The sequence below is a fragment of the Sus scrofa genome, chromosome 6, assembly GCF_054392235.1.
Source record: "Sus scrofa isolate SSC_HxYL_T2T_F1_AM1 chromosome 6, Sscrofa_HxYL_maternal_Yorkshire_Landrace_v2.0, whole genome shotgun sequence".
Classification (NCBI taxonomy): domain Eukaryota; kingdom Metazoa; phylum Chordata; class Mammalia; order Artiodactyla; family Suidae; genus Sus; species Sus scrofa.
Window position 1 is genome coordinate 163,849,883 of NC_139388.1, and position 21,683 is coordinate 163,871,565.

Genomic DNA, 21,683 nt, shown 5'->3' on the forward strand with positions numbered 1-21,683 from the left:
CTGTAAAAACTCTTCAATGACAACACAATGTGAGGCGCTTCCATGCTGGTGAATGCATTGGCATGTATGGAGGGTGGCTTACCGTAGTCTGGTGGCGACAGACACTCCTGTGTTCAGGATCCTTTAGGACCTGCCCTACGTACCTCTTACTCTGGCTGTTACCTGTATCCTTTGTAATAAGCTGCTAAATATAAGTGAATGTTGCTCTGAGTTCTGTCAGCTGCTCTAGCAAATTAACTGAACCAGAGGAGGGGGTGGTGGGAGCCTCAAATGTACAGCCAGTCTATCAGAAGCAGAGGTAACAACCTAAACTTGGGACTGACATGTGAAGTGGGGAAAGCAGTCTTGTGAGATTGAGCCCTAAACCTGTGGGATCTGACACTATCTCCAGGTAGAGTATCAGAACTGATTTAAACGTGTCGGGACACCCAGCAGTGTCTGCTAAGAACTGGAGAACTGAAGTTCCCATCGTGGCGCAGTGGTTAACGAATCCGACCAGGAACCATAGGTTGCAGGTTTGATCCCTGGCCTTGCTCAGTGGGTTAACGATCTGGCGTTGCTGTGACCCGTGGTGTAGGTTGCAGACACGGCTCGGATCCCGCGTTGCTGTGGCTCTGGCGTAGGCTGGCAGCTACAGCTCCGATTAGACCCCTAGCCTGGGAGCCTCCATATGCCGCGGGAGCGGCCCAAGAAATGGCAAAAAGACAAAAATAAATAAATAAATAAAATTTAAAAAAACAAAACAAAACAAAAAAAAACAAAAAACTGGAGAACTGCTTGATGAGGTATGGGGAAAAAATCACACATTGGAGCCACAAAACACTGTCTTGCTTCTTGTAGCTTTCTGTTTGTCTTGAAGTCAGGTAGTGTAACTCCTCCAATGCTGCTCTTCGTTTTTCCTAAGTTGTTTCAATAGTCTCGGTCCTTTGCAATGCTGTATGAATTTTAGAATCAGCCTGTGAATTTCTCTTCAAAACACTGCCGGGATTTTGACCGGGGTTATACAAATCTACAGTAAATTCGAAGGGAATTGCTGTGTTAACAATACGGCGATAATCAGCCTTCCGACTCCTAAACCCAGTCCTTCTCTCTGGTTGGTTAGGCCTTCTCTAACATCTCTCAACAATGCTTTATTTTTCTCAGTGCACAGGTTTTGTACATCTTTGCCAGATATGTTGCTAAATATTTCATAGTTTTTGGTGAAATTGCAAAATGTCATATTCCCATTTATACTGGTTGCTGCTAACACAGAGAAATGCAACTAATTTGTGTATATTGACCGTGTATCCCAAAACCTTGCTAAACTCACTTATTAGATCTAGTTCCCCTTTGGTAGATTTCATGGGATTTTTCTACATAGATATCATGTAACCTGTGAATAAAAATGGTTTTACTTCATTCTGTCCAATGTGGATGCCTGTTTCTTTCCTCATCACACTGGACAGCACTTCCATTATAATGTCTAACAGCCGTGAGGCCGGACATCTTCATCTTGTTCCGGATCTTAGAGGAGGAAACACTGATATTTCATTTTTCACTATTGATTGTTTTTTCTCTTTGGCTGCACCCATTGCATGTGGACATTTCCAGGCCAGGGATTGAACCCATGCCATAGCAGTGCCCCATGCTGCAGCAGTGACAATACAGGATTGTTAACCCACTGAGCCACAAGGGAACTCCACATTTTTCATTATTTATTTTGATGTTACTTATAGGATATCCTTAGATGTTCTTTCTGCATCTATTGTGATATTCAGATTGCTTTTCTTTCCTGATCTGGTAATAGGATGAAACACATTTTCTAATGTTAAATCAACCTTGCATTCATGGAATAATCTCCCTGGTTCTTTTTTATATACTGTTGGGTTCTGTTTGTTAAAAAATTGTTCGGAATTCCCTCACTTGAAAAAGAATGTATATATAAGTATATATGTTTGACTAGGTCACTTTGCTGTGCAGCAGAAATTGATAGAACACTGTAAATCAACTATAACAAAAAAAAAAATAAAACTCTTAGGAAAATGTGGTATATATACACAATGGAATACTACTCAGCCATAAAAAAGAACTAATGCCATCTGCAGCAGCATGGATGGAACTAGAGACCCTCATCCTGAATGAAGTAAGTCAGAAATAATGCCATCTGCAGCAACATGGATGGAACTAGAGACCCTCATCCTGAGTGAAGTTAAGTCAGAAAGAGAAAGACAAATACCATATGATATTGCTTATATCTGGAATCTAATATAAGGCACAAATGAACCTTTCCACAGAAAAAAAAATCATGGACTTGCAGAATAGACTGGCGGTTGCCAAGAGGGAGGGAGAGGGAGTGCGGCGGTTGGAGAGCTTGGGGTTAATAGATAAAAACTATTGCCTTTGGAATGGATTAGCAATGAGATCCTGCTGTGTAGCACTGGGAACTATGTCTAGTCACTTACGATGAAGCATGATAATGTGTGAAAATGGAATGTATACACATATGTGTAATTGGGTCACCATGCTGTAAGTAGAAAAAAAAACTGTATTGGGAAATAACTATTAAAAAAATAAAATAAAATAAAAAATTGTGACCCTTTGGAAAAAAACTAAAAAAATAAAACTCTTAAAAAAAAAAAAAAAGAATTTCCTCACCTATGCTCATGAGAGATATCATTCAGTAATTTTCTTATGTTTTTGCCTGGTATTGATATCAGGATAATTCTGGTGTTCTCTCTTTTTTTAAAAAAACAGCTTTCTTTCAGCTTGGATATCTTCTATTGCTATGTACTCAATTTCACTCAACTTTTCTTCTGTATTATCTACTCTTAAGCTCACTGAGATATTCTTCATGTCAAATACCTAAAATTTTAGTTCTAGTTTCTATTTTATTTTACTTATTTTTTTTTTTAGGGATGCACTCTCGGCATATGGATGTTCCCAAGCTAGGGGTTGAATTGGAGCTGTAGCCACTGGCCTACACCACAGCCATAGCAATGCTGGATTTGAGCCACGTCTTCGACCTACACTATATCTTATAGCAATGCTGGATCTCCAACCCACTGAGCAAGGCCAGGGATTGAACCTGCATCCTCATGGACACTAGTCATATTCATTTCCACTTAGCCACATGGGAACGCTTTATTTCATTTTTTACACTTAATTTTTTCTCCTCTTAATAGTCAAGTTTTCTTTAAAATCTTGGATCATACCCTTAATCCACTGCGCTGGGCCAGGATTGAACCTGAGCTTCAGCAGTGACGTGAGCTGTGTAAGTAACAATGCCATATCCTTAACCCACTGTACCACAGTGGGCACTCCCCAACTATCTGATTTTTGTTCTGGTTATGGGTCATATTTTTCTGCTTCTTCTCTCATCTGGCAACTTTTATCAGATATCTAAACATGTTGAGTATCTAGGTTTTGTCTTTTTTAAGAGTGCTTAGGAGTTCCCGTTGTGGCTCAGTGGTTAACGAATCTGACTAGGAACCATGAGGTTGCCGGTTCTATCCCTGGCCTTGCTTAGAGGGTTAAGGATCCGGCGTTGCTGAGAGTTGGTGTAGGCCGGTGACTACAGCTCTGATTAGACCCCTAGCCTGGGAACCTCCATATGCCTCGGATGCAGCCCTAGAAAAGACAAAAAAAGACCAAAAAAAAAAAAAAAAAAAGAGAGAGAGCTTAGGAGTTCCCATCATAGCTCGGGGAAATGAATCTGACTAGCATCTATGAGGACACAGGTTCGATCCCTGGCCTCGCTCATCAGGTTAAGGATCTGGCATTGCTGTGAGCTGTGGTGTATGCTGCACACACGGCTCAGATTCCACATTGCTGTGATTGTGGCGTGGGCCGGTGGCTACAGCTCCAATTCGACCCCTAGCCTGGGACCCTCCATATGCCCTCAAAAGCAAAAAATAAAATAAAATAAAATAAAATAAAATAAAATAAAAAGAGTGCTTAGTTTTCCTCTGGCAGATAGTTTACTTGCAGAGCAGCTTGATAATTTCAAGACCTGCTTTTAAGCTTGCGGGGCAGGGGGCGGCAGCAGCAGAGGCAGGAGAAGCGTTGCCTTAAAGAAGCCTTTCTTTTAGGGCTAGTTGAATCTCTTCCGGCATTTGTGTTGAATGTCCTGGATATTAAGTACTTTCCACTATTTGGAACTCCAATATTTTTCAACCCTGTGTAAGCTCCACATGTTCAGTTAGCAGCTCCTTGGTGTTTGCTTTTTCTCTGGTTTCAAGGACTCTCACCCTAGGCATGCACAGGTTAGTATTTGGTCAAAGACTCAAGAAACCCATATGAAGATGTCTGCAGTTCTTTCTAGATGTAACTGCCATCTCTGCATGATTCTGCCCTAACAGTTCAGGCAGCTCAGTCTTGCTGAACTCTGATTTCTGTCTCTTCAAGCCAGTGAAACTGCTGTGCTGGACTTGATTCCCCAGCCCTATGCCAGCAAATGCCTCCAGGAAGAGAGGCGGGGGACGGAGGAGCTCATCTCCTTGGTTTCCTTCCTTTCAAGGACTGGAATCTTTGCTGTCTTTTGTTTAATGTCTAGAAAGAACTGTTTCAAGTTTCTTCCAGTTTTCCATTGCTTATGGCTGGTGAGCGAGTTTGGTACCAGTTACTCTGTCATGACCCAGAGTATAAGTGTCTGCTCATAAAACGTCCTATTATGTCTTCTTCACTTATAATGACGTTCAAATATTCCACTGTCTGGATATTTCAACATTATGACTACCTAATACAGAAGTAGATAGACAAATTACTGATACGTTCATTTAATAAGTTTATAGCCATATGTTATGGGTTGAATTGTTTCCCCCAAAAGGCAGGTTAAAGTCCTAACCCTCAGCGCTTTGGAATGTGACCTTATTTGGGAGTTCCTCTGTAGCTCAGCAGACTATAAACCCAGTGTTGTACTGTTGTGGCTCGGGTTGCTCCTGTGCTGCAGGATTGAACCCTGGCCCGGGAACTTCCATATGTCAAGGCAAAAAAAAAAAAAGTGACCTTCTTTGGAGACAGGGTTGTCACTAATGTAGTTGTAATTAGTTCAGTTACAGTGATATCATTAGGGGAGCCCTAATCCAATACAACATGTTCTTATGAAAAAGGAAGACTTGGACACAGAAAGAGACTCACACAGAAGATGATGATGTGAAGACACACAGTGAGAAGCTGGCCCTTTGATCAGAGTGAAGCAGCTACAAGTCAAGGAATGCCAAGGACTGGCAGCAAACACCAAAAACTAGAAGAGGCGAGGAAAGACTGTCCCTACTGGCACCTTGATTTTTAGACTTCTTAGCCTCCAGAACCAAGAGACAAAACATCCCTGTTGTTTTAAGCCATTCATTTTTGGTCCTTAGTTACAGCAGCCCTAGGAAACTGAAACACCATACCATAAAGATGAAGTTGCTCATTAAGTCTGTGTCCTTAAAAATCACTTCAAACACAATCTAGGAATGGCCTTCCTGTGCAAAGAGAATTTCATCTGAAAAAGAAAAACAGTTCTTTTTTTGGTACATACGATTTTTGCTGCAGACATGTTGCATGGCCCAAACCGCCCATAGCTGGACTCCTGGTGTTGTGAAACAGCCAAGTAATGGGAAAAATGGATTAAAAGACCTAAAAGTTCAAAAGAAAAGAATAAAAGTTACATTCTATACTTAGTGTAATTTTCTAAAGCAATGATTCCTGAGCTTTTCACTCCAGAAATTTCATCCTACTATTTTTAAAATAATATAAATGAGCTACAGCTGTTCTATCTTCTCTTTGTCTTAGTCATTTGATAAAGGATTACATTCAGACAAAAGTCTTGGTACACAAGATGGAAGGTGATCAGAACAATGTACTTTTTCTCCAAAGCACCTTTTGGTCTTGAAGATACACATTTGAAGAATAGCATTCCATGGAGTTCCCGTCGTGGCGCAGTGGTTAATGAATCCAACTAGGAACCATGAGGTTGCGGGTTCAGTCCCTGCCCTTGCTCAGTGGGTTGACGATCCGGTGTTGCCGTGAGCTGTGGTGCAGGCTGCAGACGTGGCTCGGATCACGCGTTGCTGTGGCTCTGATGTAGGCTGGTGGCTATGGCTCCAATTAGACCCCTAGCATGGGAATCCCCATATGCCGCGGGAGCGGCCCAAGAAATAGCAAAAAGACCAAAAAAAAAAAAAAAAAAAAAAAAAGAAAGTGAAGAATAGCATTCCTTGGTTTGGAAACTTGGATAAGCAGAAGTTAGTTGATAAGTAACAGTAGAACACTATAAAGGAGGGCTAGACTTAGCCTTTCTTTTTTTTTTTTTTTTTTTTTTGCTTTTTTTTAGGGCCGCACCTGCAGCATATGGAGGTTCCCAAGCTAGGGTTGAATCAAAACTACAGCTGCTGGCTTACACCACAGCCACAGCAATGCAGGATCTGAGCTGTGTCTGGGAACTACACCACAGCTCATGGCAACGCCGGATCCCTAACCCACTGAGCAAGGCCAGGGATCGAACGAACCTGCAACCTCGCGGTTCCTAGTCGGATTCGTTAACCATTGAGCCACAATGGGAACTCCCAAGCCTTTCTATTTCTACTAGTCTTCTGCCCAAAAATGTGTAGAACATAAGTTGGAATCAAAAGTTCTGGCAGTATCTGCATTTATAAAGTAGACAACAAAATAAATTGTAATAATATTATTTATTCAGCAATCTGGAAAACTTTATTTATTTATTTATTTGTCTTTTTGCTATTTTGGGGGGCCGCTCCCGTGGCATATGGAGGTTCCCAGGCTAGGGGTCGAATTGGAGCTGTAGCCCCTGGTCTATGCCAGAGCCACAACAACTCGGGATCCGAGCCATGTCTGCAACCCACACCACAGCTCACGGCAACGCCGGATCCTTAACCCACTGAGCAAGGGCAGGGACCGAACCCTCAACCTCATGGTTCCTAGTCAGATTCGTTAACCACTGCGCCACGACGGGAACTCCTGGAAAACTTTATGTATATTAGTAACATATCTATCAAATCACCTAACTGCACAGAGAGTTAGAACCCAGTGTACACTTTAATAAATTATTATAAACGATTTCCCCAAACAAATTGGGGTGTTACTTCTAGTTCTTTATATGTGTTCTCTTGTTTCAGACCTCCCTGTATTAATACTCCTCCTAAAATCTTCTAGCCCTGGTTTTCGGTTTTTTTTTTTTTTTGTCTTTTTATGGCCACACCCCCAGCATATGAAGTTCCCAGGGGTCAAACTGGAGTTGTAGCTTCCAGCCTACACCATAGCCACAGCCTCACCAGATCCTTAACCCACTGAGTGAGGCCAGGGATCAAACCCGTGTCCTCATGGATGCTAGCTGGGTTTGTTACTTCTGAACCACGACAGGAACTCCCTCTGTCCCAATTTCTCTCTCAAAACTCGGCTCAGATCTATTTCCTCTAGAAGCTTTTTAGCATTTTCAGTGTAGATTTAAGTAATTTCACCTATAGTTCCAGAGCATTCTAAGCACATAACTAGCATAATAGCAAATTATATCTGATTCATGTTTAGCTTTCCTCACTAGGCTATAAAGTTCTTACACGGAGGCACCGTATCTTACTCATCTTTGAATTTCAAGAGCACAGAACAAGTCCTTGTCTTCATTTACTGCGGAATGAAGGAAGGACTGGTGAATGACAGGCAGCAAATAAGGGGAAAATACCTTGCTTATTTTAATGCTAGTATGAGGATAGTTGCCTGAGGGGAAAATTATACCTCTAATAGGAATGATCTTTAGGCAGATAAAATGACTAGGTTACTGGCTTAATATTAATTATCTTGGTAATTACCTGTATGCCACCATCTCACACTCTGGAGTTGGCCATTTCAAAATAGCTGAATGCTGAAAGACACAAGATACACAAGAAAGGATTGCAGTATTTAGTTAGCATTGTACTATGAGGCTTGGACAGTTTAGCCATCATGAATGTTGTTTGCATGCTTCTAGAAAACACCAAATTACCCTACCAGATCATCCAGAAGAGAATTCCTCTGGCTTCGACTCAATGTCCAAGCTTGTTCACCTCTAGATATTAAATGGGCAATAATTCCAGCGGCAAAGTAGCTGACTTCCACTTCAACACTATGTAGGAGGCTACTGATGTGGTCTATAAAATCTTTCCACATTAATTCAGAATGTAATTCTTGTACTTCAGCTATATTATTCTGTAAAAAAAGAAGATACACAAATTAATATATTTATTATTAAAAAAGTAATACATACAGTAAATAGCTAAAGACCCTTTGCATTCTAAGAAAAGAACAGAGATTGCAATGATTTAAACTTCTATCTACATATGGACAAAAGATGAGGACTGTTGATGTTAGCACAGTGGAATTATAGGTGATTTACTCCTCTCCTCCCCAAACAATACAACAATAAAGACAAAAGTGAGTTCCTGGAGTTCCCGTTGTGGCTCAGTGGTTAACGAATCCGACTAGGAACCATGAGGTTGCAGGTTCGATCCCTGGCCTTGCTCAGAGGGTCAAGGATCCAACGTTGCCGTGAGCTGTGGTGTAGGTCGCCGATGTGGCTCAGATCCCGTGTTGCTGTGGCTCTGGCGTAGGCTGGCAGTTACATTAGACCCCCCTAGCCTGGGAACCTCCATATGCTGCGGGAGTGGCCCTAAAAAAGGCAAAAAGACAAAAAAAAAAAAAAAAAAAAAAGAGAGAGAGAGTTTCTTTCAGGTAAGATAGTGAACTAGATAACCTAAAAATTTTCTTGCTTTAAAATATCTAGAAGTGCTGGGTGAAAAATAGCCTATAAACTTTAAATATGTAACTTTATTTGCTGGGACAAAATGCAAATAGGAAAACAAATTAGAGCATAATAGGCTGTCACCAGCCTGCAGGGGCAAAAGGAACTGGGTTTTAATAGTTACGCAAGGGCAGAGGGTAAGCACCAGAGACTGGAACTAAGATGTAGTGTGTAAGACAAGGACTTTCAAAGCATTACACCTCGATTAAAGAGTGGATTGACAAAGATACATTAATATGAGGCCTATTGTAATCTGGGCTCTGGCCTAAAAGAAAAAGTCCTTCCTTGTAATTTATAACCAGAAGGTGGCACAGGTCGCAACAATGGCTTGGATCTGATCCCTGGCCTAGGAACTCCATAAACCGCGGGGCAGCCCGAAAAGAGAAAAAGAAAAAAGGGACTATTCACTCCCTAGCTTAAATCATTCTATAGCAAATGAAAATGAAAGGCATCAAGTCCTGATGTATTCTCTGTAATGACTAGCAAGTTTTCTTCTCCAACCTCAGAAAAGAGTAAGGAGAGAAGGGAAAAATCTAACTTTATTCACTACATGAATGGGGATAGTCTTGTATTTTTCCATCAGCATCAGTGATTAATCAATATATCCTATGCCTCTCTAATGTCACATATTCAAACAAGAAAAGGGATTTTAGAAGTTCCCACTGTGGCACAATGGGATCAGCGGTATCTTAGGAACCTTGGGATGCAGGTTCAATCCCCAACCAAGCACAGTGAGTTAAGGATCCAGCATTGTTGTAGCTGTGGCTCAGACCTGATCCTTGGCCTGGGAATTCCATATGCTTCGGGGTGGCCAAGAAAGAAAAGGAAAAAGAACCCCCAAAAACCAAAAAACAAGAAAAGGCATTTCACATTCTTTTTTTTTTAATGACCATATACCTGTGGCACATGGAAGTTCCCGGGCCAGGGACTGAATCCCAGACACAGTTGCAATCTACACTGTGGCTATGGCAACACCAGATCCTTTAACCCACTGTAGTGGGCCAGGGATGGAACCCCTGCCTCCACAGCAACCCAAGCCACTACAGTCAGATTCTTAACCCACTGCATCACAGTGAAAACTCCTCACATTCTTTTTTTTTTTTTTTTTTTTTTTTTTATGGGCCACAGCCACAGCATATGGAGGTTCCCAGGCTAGGGGTCGAATCGGAGCTACAGCTGCTGGCCTACACCACAGCCACAGCAATGCAGGATCTGAGCCACGTCTTCAACCTACATTACAGCTTATGGCAATGCTGGATCTCCGACCCACTGAGCAAGGCCAGGGATTGAACCTGCATTCTCATGGACACTAGTCGGATTCATTTCCACGGCACCAAGAGGGGAACTCCCTCCTCACATTCTTTTTTTGTGGCTTTTTAGAGTTGCATGTGCAGCACATGGAAATTTCCAGGGTCAAATCTGAGCTGCATCTATAACCTACACCACAGCTCATGGCAATCACAGATCCTTAACCCACTGAGAAAGGCCAGGGATTGAACCTGCATCCTCATGGATACTAGTCAAGTTCATTACCATTGAGCCACAATGGAATGCCAAGAAGTACACTTTAAATATAAAGACAAATATAGGTTAATAGGAAAAGAATGGAAGAAGATAAACCTTGTTAACATTAGTCAAAAAAAAAGTTGCAATGGCTACGTTAAGGAGACAAAGGAGATTTCAAAGTAAAGAATATAACCAGGGATAAAGAGAGTCATTTCATAATGACAAAAGGGTCAATTAATAAAGAGGGCATAACAATTTTGTTTATGAACCTAAAAACAGAGCTTCAAAACACAGGAAGCAGAAATTGATAGAACATGGTAACTGCCAGTACAAGTAAGCAGAAAATCAGTTAAGTCTACAGCAAACTTGAATAATATCAACCAATTAGACCCAATTGATACTTACAGAACACTCTAACAATAGCAGAATATACCTTCTTTTCAAGAGCGCACAGACTATATCCTGGACCATACATAGTCTCAATAAATTCAAAAGCCTCAAAACAAATTACATTCTCTGACCATGAAAAATTATTGGAAAAAATTAAATCACAAAGTAATGGAGAAAGATATGGAAGGAAGCACATCAGGTTGTATTAACATTAATTACTTCATAGAAATGAAAATGAAGTAAGTCTGGGGACAAAATCTGATACTTTTTTTTTTTTTTTTTATTTTTCTAGGGCTGCATCTGCAGCATATGAAAACTCCCAGGCTAGGTATCCAATTGGAGCTGCAGCTGCTGGCTTACGCCACAGCCACAGCAATGTCAGATCTGAGCCAAAATCTGTAACCTAAGCTGCAGCTTGCAGTAATGCTGGATCCTTAAGCCAATGAGCAAGACCAGAGATTGAACCTGCATCCTGGAGTCCCGTCGTGGCTCAGCAGAAACAAATCCAACTAGTATCCATGAGGATTCAGGTATGATCCGTGGCCTTGCAAAATGGGGCAGGGATCCAGCACTGCCATGAGCTGTGTGGTGTAGGTTGCAGACTCAGCTCAGATCTGGCGTGGCTGTGGCTGTGGCTGTGGCCGGCAGCTGTAGCTCCAATTCGACCCCTAGCCTGGGAACAAGTGCCAAGGGTGTGGCCCTAAAAAGCAAAAAACAACAACAGCAAAATGAACCTGCATCTGCATCTTCATGATACTGGTCACATTCTTTTTATTTTTATTTTTATTTTTTTTTAGGGCCGCACCCATGGCAAATGGAGGTTCTCAGGCTAGGAGTCCAATTCGAGCTATAGCTACTGGCCTACAACACAGTCACAGCAACACAGGATCCGAGCCACGTCTGCGACCTATACCACAGCTAAGGCTGGATCCTTCCCACTGATGGAGGCCAGGAATCGAACCTGAAACCTCATGGTTCCTAGTCTGATTGTTTCTGGTGCACCATGATGGGAACTCCACTAGTCGTATTCTTAACCCATTGAGCCACAATGGGAATTCCTCCTATACTCTTTTTATATATGTTTGCATTATTCACTAGTTATAATAGGCATGTATTCTTTATGAATTTTTTTTAAAAAGCACTTTTAAAGCCCTATAAGATCTCTCTGAATATTTAAAGTAAATTCCCCTTTTCCTCTTACCTGAGCCAATTTCTGTATCTAATAATCCTATGAACCTGAATGAAACCATCAAACACTGGAGTTCCCATCGTGGTGCAGTGGAAACAAATCCAACTAGGAACCACGAGGTTGTGGGTTCGATCCCTTGCCTCAATCAGTGAGTCAAGGATCTGGCGTTGCCATGAGCCGTGTAGGTCATGGACGGGGCTCGGATCTGGTGTTGCTATGGCTATGGTGTGGGCCAGAGGCTATAGCTTCAATTAGACCCCTAGCCTGGGACCTCCAATATGCCTCAGGTGTGACCCTAAAAAGACAAGAAAAAAAAAAAAAAGACAAAAAAACCCCCCAAAACAATAAAATACTGAAATTTATTTAATACTTCCCCTTTATTGGGCTTTTAGGTAGTTTTCCATTTTCTGCTTTATATAACTAAAGCTACAGCGAATAGATCGTCTTCCTTAAATGTTAGCCTCCAACTTTCCCCCAAATCCATCTTTCTTTTTTTTTTTTTTTGTCTTTTTGCTATTTCTTGGGCCGCTCCCGCGGCATATGGAGGTTCCCAGGCTAGGGGTCCAATCAGAGCTGTAGCCACGGGCCTACGCCAGAGCCACAGCAACGCAGGATCCGAGCCGCGTCTGCAACCTACACCACAGCTCACGGCAACGCCGGATCGTTAACCCACTGAGCAAGGGCAGGGATCGAACCCGCAACCTCATGGTTCTTAGTCGGATTCGTTAACCACTGCGCCACAACGGGAACTCCCCAAATCCATCTTTCATCTCTCATCTTGTATCTGGAAACAAACACTAATCTACATTTAAAAAAAAAAGCTTACTAATCTGTGCTTCCTGTGATAATAATTCCTCAAGAATGGAGGTCTGCTCTAAAATGGCTTTTACTGTGTAGGTACTTTGCCTATTGCAGTAATTAAAGATGATAAAATATTTGATTCTTCATCTCTGCCCCCCAAATCCTAGAGGGCTCACTTTAACATATATCTAATATATTCTGGAATATCTGATTTGTTAAACAGTTGTTTACACAGCAACTATTAATTACCAAATACAGACTCTCAGAACACTTGCAGGTAAGTGATATCTTTCAACGAGATCTTTTTTTCCTGATTATAAAAGTAAAACATGTACACAGTGAAGCTCGTACTATACCAAAAAATATAAAGTGTGTAATTTACATTTTTCCTTTCAGTGTGGTGAAAATCTTAATATGTATATATATATAGTTTTATCGCCTGCTTTTTTCAATTACTTATATGTGTTTTCTAATGTCATTTAAGTGTTTACAAATAGAGGAGCATCTTTCTGTGTGTTACCTCAGATGGAAAATAAGTACAGCTTAAAATTTTCAGGAAATATTATATCTTACCAAAAGTCCTAGAACTTTCTGTTGAATGGATGACTCAGTTGGGAATGACTGGAAAAAGAAAGAGAAACCTATAACTAAAGAACCAAATTCAATAAATAAATGCGTAAATCAATAAATGAATGTCAAAACTGCAGCTAAATTCCCATTCTCACCTCCAGAACCCTCATAAAGAGTTCTAACCCTTGGTTTTCAATAAAGTGTCTGCAAGTGGTTGGAGATTCGTCTGTGAGGTTCCAAAGTGCACTCAAAGTAAACTTCAAAGTAGTGTCCACCGAATTTTGATTGGTTTTCTGCTTCACTATTTGAAGAAGTTGCTGAAAGGAAGAAAACAGAATTAATTTCTTTTTTTTTTTTTGTCTATTTGTTATTTCTTGGGCTGCTTCCACAGCATATGGAGGTTCCCAGGCTAGGGGTCTAATTGGAGCTGTAGCCACCGGCCTACACCAGAGCCACAGCAACGCGGGATCCGAGCTGCGTCTGCAACCTACACCACAGCTCACAGCAACGCCGGATCGTTAACCCACTGAGCAAGGGCAGGGACCAAACCTGCAACCTCATGGTTCCTAGTCGGATTCGTTAACCACTGCGCCATGACGGGACCTCCCAGAATTAATTTCTAATTATTGAACTGTTATTATAATTAGTGGTAATAATATGAACAAACAAATACATGAGGATTAGTTTCATGGCTTAAAACCTTTCCTATAAAGGTGTTTACAACATAAGAAATGAGGAGCTCCCGTTGTGGCTCAGCAGAAACAAATCTGACTAGCATCCATGAGGATGCAGGTTCAATCCCTGGCCTCAATCAGTGGGTTAAGAATCTGGCATTGCCGTGAGCTGTGGTGTACGTTGCAGACACAGCTCAGATTTGGCACTGTGCTGTAGACCAGCAGCTACAGCTCTGATTCAATCCCTAGCCTGGGGAACCTCCAGGTTCCAAGCATCTTGCTTTCTTCACCTAAGTACATCCTGAAGATATAGCAGTGCTTACAGAGGTCCCTCATTCTTTCTCACAAGCAACGACACATCCTTAATCACTAGGCCATCAGGGAACTTCTACTGTGAATTTCTTATGGGCAAGAATTATACATACAATTCAGTGTAGACCCATAACACCTAGCAATGTGGCGGATACCTGATGAGTATTCTATACATATTTGTCAAATCAATGAGTTACTTCCTCATTCCATACATAGTTTTTCCTTTCTTTTTTTTTTTTTTAGGGCCACATCTTCAGCATATGGAAGTTCCCAGGCTAGGGGTCAAATCTCAGCTGCAGCCACTGGCCTACACCACAGCTACAGGATCTGAGCTATGTCATATATATATGACTGGGTCACTTTGCTGTACAGCAGAAACTGACAGAACATTGTAAATCAACTATAACAGAAAAAAATAAAATCTTAAAAAGAATAAAATAAAACATAAAATGTCAGAAGATACTCAATACTTCCTGAAAACAATGAAAGTGAAAACTGTTTGGGGTCTGTACAGACTTACCCTGACAATGAAGAGCTCAGCACCAAGCTGTGCAGTTTGTTCTGTAGAAAGCTGCAAGCAAGCAGAAGACAAAGCAAATGTCCAAGAATTCCCTAGGGTAAGTGTAATATCATGCACTGTTCAAGAGATTCCAAAGGTCAGACTAAAACCTCTGATCGACCTGCAATTCTGCAATATCGAATGCAGTTTGAATAAGTATACTGGCAGAGAGGCTTAGAAACCTTTCCAGCACACTCATCTGGGGAAAAATACTAACTGTCATGGGAACCAGCTTCCCATGGAAAATTATTCAACAAGAAGTCAGGCACCTTGGCAGCCAGAATGGAAATGATTGCAACTGCCATCCTCTGCATGTTTTGATCCTCATGGTTACAGAGCCACTGCATGACAAGCTTGGCTGCTTCAAACCTGAAAACACACAAAGAGTTTCATGAATTAATCCTGGAGGCTCCAGCACAGTTCTAGAGCTCCAGCAGGGAACTGATGCTACAGCTTAGGTAGGTGAAAAGGAAAGGGAAAATTTCTCCTAACTGACACTGAATGACGAGTACATTCAGTGTTTTAGAGATGATGCCTCATTATTAATTCTGACAATACTTCACAAAGCAACAAACGTTTGGAAAATAGGGTCAAAACGACCTGACATTCATCTTCTAGAACTAGTAACATATTTCTATTCTATATTTCTATTCCACGGTGACTGCTATACTATAGTAATAATTTTAAGTATTTTCTGGGTTCCTCCCAGTACTTAGCACAATGGGAACATTCATTCATTCCTAACATTTACTGAGCCTCTGCTTTGGGCCAGATACTGTTCTTGGTGCTGGAGATAGAGCAGTGAAAAAAAGAAAAGTATCTCCACTCTCACAGAGCGTACACTCTAGTGGGAAAGAGAGAGAATAAGTCAAATAAATAAGTAAAATATATGGTATGTTTATGTATTGACATATGCTACAGAGAGAAAAAAATGCAAGAGGAAGAGAGGATATGTTGAAACTTTATTAGTCCCCAAACATGCCCACAAGTATGAAGTAATATAGCCTGGTAGTTAAAAGCAGATTCTGAAGTTCTTTGAATTCTGGGGTTGGAATTCTAGTTCTACCTAATGTTATTGATAATAGTAAAATAAATTATTTTATCATGTGTGGCAATGCAGTTAGGTAATTAAGAACATCACATACTTATGAGTCAGCTTGGATTCAAATATTATTGCCTTCACCACTTACTAACTTTGGGACCCTGGGCAACTTTCTTAATCTCTTTGAACTTCAATTTTCTTGTCTTTAAAAAAGTAAGATCTATTTCATAGGACTGTTGTGAGAATTCTATATCAGACATAAAGCTTAAGATTTAGCACAGAATTGGCACATACTAAGCTTCTGATACAGGTTAATTTTTACTGGTACTGACTTCCTCTGTGCCTTTATTTGTGCAGTTCCCACAACACAGAACAATCAACTCAACAAACTCTCATTTGCTTTCTTTTTTTTCCCCCGGCTGTGCCCATGGCATGCGGAAGTTCCTGGGCCAGGGATCCAACCCATGTCACAGCAGTAACCCAGGCCACAGCAGTGACAATGCTGGATCCTTAACGATTAGACCACCGGGGAACTCCAACCAGCTCTCATTTTCAAAGCAATATAGCATGGATATAAAAAGTAGAAGCTCTGGAATCAGTCTGAATTTAAATCTAAATTCTGCTACTTACTATCTTATCACCTTGAGCAAGTTACTAAACTTCTCTGTGCCTCTGTTTTCCTCATCTGTAAAATGAAGATTACAAAAGTAACAATTTCACAGGACTGTTGCAAGGACTGAATAAGCATATGTAAAACATTTAGCACAGAGCCGGGTAAGTGCTTTATACATCAGTTGTTATCTTTATTGTCTTAAATATCATCATTAGCATGAAATCTTTGATGATTACCAAGCAGATGGAATTTTGCCCTTCTTGTTTGGGGGCCCAGTACATTCTGTTATCCTCGTCTATGAAAAATTGTATTTAATTATACTCATAGATTCATTTATTCATCCATCTATCCATTAACAACTACTTAAATGCTGAGGACTACAGGGAAAGATTAACCAATCACCGTCTGACCACAAAGAAACTCAATTCTAGCAGAGTGCACTGGCTACATAAGAGGTAGGCAAACTACAGCCTTCTTTGAGTGATTTTATAACTGTGGGCCCAGCTGCCCATTCTCTAAAGTTTAATTGGAATGTATTTGTTTGTAAAGTGTCTATGGTTGCTTTGGAGGTACCATGGTAGAGTGAAGTAGGTATAACAGAGACCCTATGGCTCACACACATAAAATATTTAATATCTGCTCCTTGTAGAAAAAGCTTGCCAACTTCTGCGGTAGTTTACAATTTTCTTTAGTAGAATATGTCTTTCCTATCTATGACTTCATGTGCTCAATACAGATGCTCAACATATTTATAAAATAAAATTAGTAATTTACATGAGATATATGTAATTTTATTTTTACCCAAACTTTTTTATTTCCAACAGTAAATGGAACACCCCAATCTTGAGCCATGTCAAATAACAGTGTACTGCTATCTAAATAGAAGTAAATCACAGTAACATTATTGCTTGATAAATGTGTTTCTCATTAAATCGCAAGGTATAAATTTTTCAAAATACCATCACTAAAAAATTATATTTTAAAATAGAAAAATGAAAAAAAAAATCACCTTTTTAGCTCCGAAATCACATCTTAGAAAGTAAGGAAACCCTTTATACTTACTGGAATCCAGCTATATAATTTCACCTAACCTCTGCTTTCAAGTTTCTTCTACAATTCAATATCAATTAACAATAACAAGAGGTATGATACAGAGAAAAGAACACTGGACCTAGAACTAGAAGATTTGAGTCTTTCTAGCCTTGCAGTTCGTAGTCACAAAAGCATGTGCAAGACACTGAATTTCTATATGCCTCAGTTTTTTTTTTTTTTTTTTTGTTGTTGTTGTTGTTGTTGTTGTTGCTATTTCTTGGGCCGCTCCCGCGGCATATGGAGGTTCCCAGGCTAGGGGTTGAATCGGAGCTGTAGCCACCGGCCTACGCCAGAGCCACAGCAACGCGGGATCCGAGCCGCCTCTGCAACCTACACCACAGCTCACGGCAACGCCGGATCGTTAACCCACTGAGCAAGGGCAGGGACGGAACCCGCAACCTCATGGTTTCTAGTCGGATTCATTAACCACTGCGCCACGACGGGAACTCCTATATGCCTCAGTTTTAGAATAAAAGCTATAATCAATATAAATTCTTAAGCAAAGGGCCGTGATAACAGGGGCCAATCTGATGTCATGAATGTCAAAGCACTGAATTAGAGAAAGTAGACTTAGCATCCAAAAAGCAACACACAATCCCATCCACTAGATTAAATGTACACCAGGAATATTCTAGCTGGCAAGAAATAACCCAAGACTTATTTCTAAAATTCCGTTTTCCCCCATTTTAAGTTCTACTTATCACTTGCCTGTTAAATGGAACATCCTGAAGAATCCGGTCACTACAAAGTGAAAGCAGGCAATTCTTCTGTAACTAAAGAACCAAAGGGAGAAAAAACAGCACTGAATAAAATACTGCTTTGTTATCTTTTAACCAGGGGTAGCCTCTAAATTAAAAAAAAAAAAATTTATAAAAATACCACTTATTTCTTACAATCCTTATTATGCCACCTACTGTTCAAAGACTGACTTCTACTAGACCCATACAAGTTTACGTGCACATATTTTTTGTCGTGTGTGTGTATGTATGTGTGTGTGTGCGTGTTTTAGGGCCACACCTGTGGCATATGGAAGTTCCTAGGGTAGGGGTCGAATCAGAGCTGTAGCTGTTGGCCTACACCACACACAGCCACAGCAACACCAGATCTGAGCCATGTCTGCGACCTATACCTCAGCTCACAGCAATGCTGGATCCTTAGCCCACTGAGAGAGGCCAGGGATTGAACCTGAGTCTTCATGGATACTAGTCAGGTTCGTTATAGAAATAAACAGGATAACTCCAGTTAATCTCCCTCCCTTCTGGTGGCCTTTAGGTGAGTTCTGCTTTGTCTTTCGTCTACCTGGTTTCCAGGGTCTATGAAAACCAAAGCCAAAAGTTCATCTAGTTTGACAATACCCTCAATGAGGCAAGCTGGCTTCGATGACCCTCTCACCAATCTGGGTTGCCACTGTTATTTGGTTCGGGGCCTCTAAGTATTTTTTCTTACTAACTTACCAACTCATTGTTAAATTTTAAAAGTTAAAAGTACAATTCAAGCAGCATTTTTAGTTTCTGTCCTGAGGATAGGACAGGTTTTGCAGTCTACCTATACTGCTAGAAATAGAAAATCCATGTCGTATTCATTTGCCTACCCCAGTACTTGAATACTGAGTACTTCATTTTTGGAGTTCCTCAGTCAGGGACCTACTCTGCAGCTGCGGCACCGGATCCTCAACCCACTGCACCGGGCCAGGGATCGAACCTGCATCCCAGGGCTCCAGAGATGCCACCCATCCCATTACGCCACAGAGGGAATTTGAGTATTGAGTACTTGAGCACGGAGCCAGTGCCTGGCTCAGAGCAGAAGCTCTATGCCTGTAACTATTTGCTGAAATTACCACAAACTCAAGGTCTAGGTGCAAGATGAGATTTGCATGGCTTACATTATTTCCCTCAATGTTTGGATTTAAATACTTTTAGGCAAGGAATGCATTCTTTAGTTTTCCACTTCTCTATGGTCTTGCACTCAACCATACTACAAGTTTATTACTTCATAGCCTCCAAAGGCCCTTGAATTTCCAGCCTTGGTCTACTAAAATGAACTATATAGAGGTGAAAGATAGGTGGGAGACACTAAATGGACTACTTGAATGGGAATTCCCATATGCATACCTGCTGGTGATTGGGAAAATGTTCCATGGCTTTGAGTAGCAAATGGGTCACATCAGCCAGGAGTCGGACAGGCATTCCTGCGGCAAGATCCTGCTTGGTTAAGTTAAATACACAGGCGCTTGCAGCAAGTTGCACTGGCAAATTCATAGGGTGGTTTCTCATCCCAGTAACCACAAGCTGGAAAAAAATTAGTTCTCTTAAACCAACTTATAAATATAACAAGCCCTCTTCATACAGCAACATTACTGTGTTGATATTTAATCATTTCTAAGATGTCTTAAGTATCCTTTATATCTTCATGTGCAAAGAGCCTACGACATAGCAGTTACTCACCAATACTTAGTTCCTGACCAGGTGGTCAAGTTGTTCATATCCAGAGATTTTTCTGAAAGCTAATGAATCTTTTCTATTCAGGGAAAACATCTTTGTCTTTGCAAAATCTGGTTCAGTGCCTGTTACACCCAAGCACTAAATAAATTCTTAGTGACTTGAACAGAGTAAACTAGTAGCAAACTTGACTTTAAAATCCCAAAATAACTTGATCCCCTTGCTGTAGAGTGGGAAAATAAAATAAAATAAAATAAATAAATAAATAAATAAATAAAATAAAATCCCAACATATAGTTCCTTGAGAACACTGCTCAAGTTAATTCATTTCCCTCTGGCCTAGGTAACTATTTCTCTCCTTTCCCTTCTCCTTGTATCTCCAATAAATCTTCCCTATTGCTCACTACTGGACAAAGACCTTGCTTCCAACTACCCTGGGACCACTGAAGCAATCCTGAAAGAACGCAGGTCCTCGGGAGTTCCCTTTGTGGTGCAGCGGAAACGAACCCAACTAGTATCCATGAAGACGCGGGTTCAATCCCTGGCCTCACTCAGTGGGTCGGGGATCTGGCGTTGCCATGGGCTGTGGTGTAGGTCACAGATGCAGCTTGGATCCCGCATTGCTGTTGCTGTAGCACAGGCCAGCAGCTGTAGCTCGAATCCAACACCTAGCCTGCGAACTTCCATATGCTGCAAATTCCACCCAAAAAGCAAAAAACAAAACAAAACAAAAACAAACCAAAAAACTCAGATTTTTACTTCCTGCCTGTTACCACAAATGATCTTTTTGGGTTCCTTTCTAAGGGTACTCTCCGCTACTCCTCCCTACTTATATGCTTGATTCTTTCCTTCTTGCCTACTCAAAGACAATGCCTCCGTTGTTCTCCCATCTCGCTTTGACATCATTTTTACAATTTGTGCTAGACCATTCATACCAGAACACAATAAGCTATTTTTTCTCCCATCCAACCCCCCCAACACTTTCTCAGCCAGTTATCACCTTTTTTCTTTGCTCCCATTTGCAGTAAAAACTCCTTAAAAGAGTTACATTTTTCTCTGCATCATTCTCTGAATGAATGAATGAATGAATGAGCTAATAATTCATATGGGACTAGAGGTCTGGTACTTTGTTACTCAGGTTCACAGTAACCAAAACCAAAAAAAGATAACGCACATACCAAGTGCCAATATCCTCTGGTATCAACAGAGGAGGTGACAGATGTTAAGGATAACATCCTAGGTCTTGAATGTTGCTAGTTCTTATCCAAACACTCAAGTCTCAAAATTTAAGAAACCTAGGAGGTTAAGTCACTTTTAGCTCTGCTGCTAACTTACTGTTACTTAACTTCACACACCCTCAGGTACATAATCTGTAAAACAGAAGATAAAACTCATCTCTTGGGATTGCTGTGCCCACTAAATGAAGTACCAAATATAACACAGTTCTATACTCACTGATTTCTAAACTGAATGTGCATAAGGATGATCTTGGGGGATTTTTAAAATGCGGATTTCCTATACCCCACTCAGCCCTACTGAATCTAAATTTCTTGGAGTGAGGTTCACAAATACACTTTTTAAAAGCTTCTTTGCCAAGAGCAGGAGTTTAGGACCACCCTCCTGCTGATTTGAATAAGCACCGTGACAGTTCTAATCTGACCTTATAGGGTCAAATACTCCCTTGCTGGATACCAAGGAGGAGCTACTGCTCAAACAAAGAGGAAGAGGCCATCTTCTCCACACAT

At 40.9% G+C, this 21,683-nt stretch overlaps 1 protein-coding gene across 7 annotated transcripts in view; it reads right to left on the reverse strand.

The window, feature by feature from the left end:
• The window catches only part of ZYG11B (zyg-11 family member B, cell cycle regulator), a 72,694-nt gene that overhangs the window by 7,888 nt on the left and 43,123 nt on the right, over window positions 1-21,683 (reverse strand). For all 7 annotated transcript variants that reach the window (XR_014808279.1, XR_014808278.1, XR_014808277.1 and 4 more), the window contains exons 5-13: window positions 19,612-19,788; window positions 18,209-18,273; window positions 15,023-15,122; window positions 14,715-14,765; window positions 13,364-13,525; window positions 13,212-13,259; window positions 7,963-8,160; window positions 7,785-7,837; window positions 5,501-5,598 (exon numbers count right to left, since the gene is read on the reverse strand). Coding sequence is in view for 2 of the 7 variants with exons in the window: in XM_021096631.2 (XP_020952290.1) it covers window positions 5,501-5,598; window positions 7,785-7,837; window positions 7,963-8,160; window positions 13,212-13,259; window positions 13,364-13,525; window positions 14,715-14,765; window positions 15,023-15,122; window positions 18,209-18,273; window positions 19,612-19,788 (952 nt within the window). In the remaining 5 variants the exon portion in view is untranslated. The remainder of the gene's footprint in view (window positions 1-5,500; window positions 5,599-7,784; window positions 7,838-7,962; window positions 8,161-13,211; window positions 13,260-13,363; window positions 13,526-14,714; window positions 14,766-15,022; window positions 15,123-18,208; window positions 18,274-19,611; window positions 19,789-21,683) is intronic.